We start from the raw sequence: 4,100 nt of genomic DNA, 5'->3' as shown, positions 1-4,100 counted from the left end.
GTTGATATCTTATAGTATATTATAAAACATATTAGCCATATCTTGAATTTTAAGAAGTATAAGATACAAAACTTTTTGTACAAATCAATTATGTACAAATAAATCATTAATACTTCCCAAAAGTGTGAATACCTGAATTAAGTAAGATTACTAAGAAATTTAATTTTAAGCAAAATAAGAATCTTAAAATATTAAATTCAACTATATAAATTAATTTTATGTTTCTTAAACTAGACCCTATAATAATTAGTTTACATAAAATGTATAAATATGAAATATAAATTTAAGTTCTAAACATAAATATTTTGTTTAAAAGTGGTAATTTTTTATTACAAAACAACTAATAATAACATCTAATAATTATTTTCCCATAAAAAAACAATTCGCCGAAAGAGTTATTCATTATCGCTGTTTTGTGCGGATAAACATCTAGTATAAAAAAAGTAAAAATATAATTATAACAAGTTTATTTATAACTCGGGTTATTTTAGTAGTCTACAAACGTTAAGAAACAATTTGTTATTTATTTATTTTTTATTTTATATATGGTACGTAATTTTACTTTTTAGAAAACAAATAACACCTTTTATATATATATATATATATATATATATATATATATATATATATATATATATATATATATTCTCATATTGATTAATGACATCAACAATGCAACTGTAAATACCATTATTATGTACATATATACGAGTGTGGAGGGGGAATAGAATTAATTATTCCTTACAAGCACCTAGTGTCGTAAGCCCATCTGGTGGGGTTTCTGTCCTATATCCGACCATGTATTTCACATTCCAGTTATAAATCATGACAAGTCACATTTTTACGAATCTTCAATGAGAGTTTTTATAAAATATTTAATTACGTAAATATTCTTCTATGAATAAGATTCTCCAAAAGAAAATGTGATGAACTTAACTTTGAAAAAATATCCCTATATGCTTGTGAAGAAAAAAAAGAAAAGAATCCGATATGTTGAAGCAAGATAAATTACGGGAATATTATATACCAAAACACAGAATTTTTCATTTGCAATATCTGCAACTATCATTCGTTATGTTAACCAGATGCATCAGTAGAATAGCATCAGATTACTATACGAAAAAAGGCAACAATCAGTTAGTATGTCTGGCATATTTATCAACCATCAATCCTTATCCGAATTAAAGCCATGTTATTCTACAGTAAACCCAAGATGTTGCTACATGACACAGCAGGCGTTAACATTGTCATCGTTAAACATGTTACTGACTTTGTCGTCCCCCCTTTGGCTAACAGGAATGTTGCCATGCCTATCACCAATGTTGTATCCATGTCTATAGTAATTGTAGCTCTCTTTATATTCATTATTCATGTCCTTGAAGTAGGTGCTACTCGATGTGAAGTATAGTGGTGGGTTGGGGAAAGGCCAAAATTCTGCCCTCTTCCCAGCTCTCCTCACTGCCTTCAACACCTTGTTCCTATCCACATAACCAATCACCGTCACCTTCTCCATTTCTAGCTCCACCTCGACTGAATCAACCCCTATTTCATCAATTTGAAAAGATACAAACCAATCAAGTAATATGGAAAAGAGCACGTCAAGAACATCAAACATGTTCATCTATAAATGAGCCAACAAAACGAGGATATTTACGTGTCTTTTACACTATGTATCCCACTTTTTAGGTGGGTGATAGTCCAATGGACATCAAACAAAGTATGGAATGTTATGTCCAATCTAGTCTAGTCATGTGACACGTGAACATGCATTCGGCTGAACATGTATACCTCTAAGCTTGTGGATGGCACTTTTGACAACCCGCTCGCATCCGGTGCAGCACATCCTGACTTGAAGCTCGATGGTCTATCCAGTAATTAAAGCAAAGTTGTTAAAATAAAATAAAAGATGCGCTGATCCCCACTTTTTAGGCCCCAACAACAAAGGTGAACATGGTTATCCTAATAACTCTTTTGTTCATTCTGTTGCCCTCCCATCAACAAACTTTTTGGACTTACAAGTTACAACGACAGTTTTTGGGTAATTGGTCAATAGAAATCCATATAGGTAGGGAATCAAATAAGAAATACCAGGAAATTAATTAATTAACCTGTAAAGAAAGAGGGCGACGACCCTTAGGCATGTCGTGCACGTGTATGAGGTGGTCTTTGGTCTTGTAGCTTGCTTGATAACTGAAACAGTAGCTGATCACCGCAGAGATGAAAGATCCAAATAGGCTCTCAGATCGTAGGTTTGCCATATGTAATGAAGTTTAAATATTTAAATTAATAAGAGTTGGGAGAGAGAACTTCGAGAAAAGGAAACCAAGTCTAGAAGATATTCTCAGATGTTAGAGAAGGCATCTCTTCCTTCAGTTTACGTGTTTGTAGTATATATATATATATATAATATATTCCAAACCGTGTTGTGTTTGTGTTGCTTAAGGGTCGATGCTTGTAGCTAATTTCACACACGCCCACAGGGAGGGAAGATGAGGACTCTACTTATACTGTATTGGATATATATGCAGACATGGACGTGGAAGCAATGTCAAAAAGTACCTTTTTCACTATGAGAATCGCATCTAATTAGCCATGGTAAAATATTCATCTAATGTTTGAACAGCAGTTACTTGCATCGACATCGTGGATAATTAGTTAAGACGAAAGTATCAGATACCTTAATTACTTAATACAATCCACATTTACCATCAGATTTACCGCATCTTTTTACCATAAAGCATATAAAAAGTAATACTTACATATACATGTATGTATGTATGTATGTATTTATTCTCCTTACTCTTTTAAAATACAGTCTTTAACTAAAGTCCTCTTAACAAAGGTTGATGAGTTTTAGGATGAGTTTTTTTTATAGCTCAGATGGGATTGCTACATGCTTGATTGTGGCATCAACATGGGTGCTGACAAGTGCTACAGTAAAAAGAAAATTTTTCATGGAATATGGGATTGAGTTAAGGAATTGATAGATTGATTAAAAATGGTTGATAATGGACATCACTTGAGGAAACCAAATATATTCCTTCAAAATCTCCTTTTTTTTTTTTTTTTTTTCTCGCAGGCATCTTTTGGAGAAAACTAAATCCGACATGCACCATGTCCTTCTATCAGAAAACCACCATCAGCCACCATCCCATAAGATGTACATATTCCCTTTTTCTGATTAATTATTCATCACTGATCTACCTTTTGACCACAAATCTAGACGAAGTAAATCGGTGTTTTTAGAAATAATTAACTTCATAGAAGCAAATAAACAAAACCTAGTAGCGAACTTTTCCTATATATTTTTTTTCTTAAATTGCGGAGCAAAGAAAGCTTAAAGAACTGAAGCATCCCACTCACAACGTTGCTGAAATTTTAAAATAAAATAAAATAAGAAACCGCACAATGTAAGTGATAGTGCAAATACAACTTTGTTGAGGCATATAGTTTATTTAAAGTTTATTCGCACTTTGTGTAGAGTAACAAGTATACTTTTTTTTTTAGTATGTACTATTAAGTACTAAGTTATATTCTTTTTTTGGAAACACAAATAATTATTTTTCACCTCACCTCCTAGTTAGTTATTAGTTTAAAAAGGAAGCGCAATCCTAGTCTCTATATAATTAATTACAAGAGAAATGACATGTAACACTACAGTGTTTTGAATTTTGATTGAATCAATTGCCTAACTTAATTTCTTGTTTTTTATGGAAATAAAATAAATTTATGGGGTCTATTTGACCATTTTGTAAGATATATAGGGGTAACCATGGTTACCCTTTGTTGGACAGGTTCCATTCTTTTTTATTTTTTTTTCATTAATTTATTTTGTATATTTAACCTTCCAAACAATTAAGTTTTTCCAAAAAAATACAAAAATCCCGTACATAATTATAATTACAAGAGATTTTGATAATAAATAAAATTAAATGTTACGGTAAATATTTGTACTCGTAGTCCTCATTCAATCCAAATTATATATATATATATATATATATATATATATATATATATATATATATATATATATATATATATTAATTAATTAATTAAAATGAAAATAAATATGTAATTAAGAATTCAAGAACAAACCTGAA

General features: G+C 30.6%; 1 protein-coding gene across 1 annotated transcript; it reads right to left on the bottom strand.

Annotated features, from left to right (window-relative positions):
- Window positions 1-1,039: 1,039 nt before the first annotated feature.
- On the bottom strand, window positions 1,040-2,471 carry LOC145033412 (heavy metal-associated isoprenylated plant protein 30-like). The gene is made up of 3 exons (XM_078982039.1): window positions 2,109-2,471; window positions 1,789-1,864; window positions 1,040-1,542 (listed from the first exon to the last, which is right to left on the bottom strand). Exons 1-3 carry the CDS (start codon window positions 2,256-2,258, stop codon window positions 1,220-1,222), a joined length of 549 nt encoding a protein of 182 aa, XP_078838165.1. The 5' UTR covers window positions 2,259-2,471; the 3' UTR covers window positions 1,040-1,219.
- Between the last annotated feature and the right edge of the window lie 1,629 nt (window positions 2,472-4,100).

This window comes from Lactuca saligna, chromosome 3, assembly GCF_052625555.1.
Source record: "Lactuca saligna cultivar CGN05327 chromosome 3, ASM5262555v1, whole genome shotgun sequence".
In the NCBI taxonomy this organism is placed as follows: domain Eukaryota; kingdom Viridiplantae; phylum Streptophyta; class Magnoliopsida; order Asterales; family Asteraceae; genus Lactuca; species Lactuca saligna.
This window is presented reverse-complemented; position numbering and strand designations above follow the sequence as displayed.

Bases quoted from the DNA above. Each gene is read 5' to 3' on its own strand.
- LOC145033412 (XM_078982039.1), bottom strand. From the start codon at position 2,258: ATGGCAAACCTACGATCTGAGAGCCTATTTGGATCTTTCATCTCTGCG. The intron at 1,865-2,108 runs GTTAATTAATTA...ATTACTGGATAG, and splicing joins GTCGCCCTCTTTCTTTACAG to ACCATCGAGCTTCAAGTCAG. The intron at 1,543-1,788 runs GTATACATGTTC...TTGATGAAATAG, and splicing joins TGCCATCCACAAGCTTAGAG to GGGTTGATTCAGTCGAGGTG.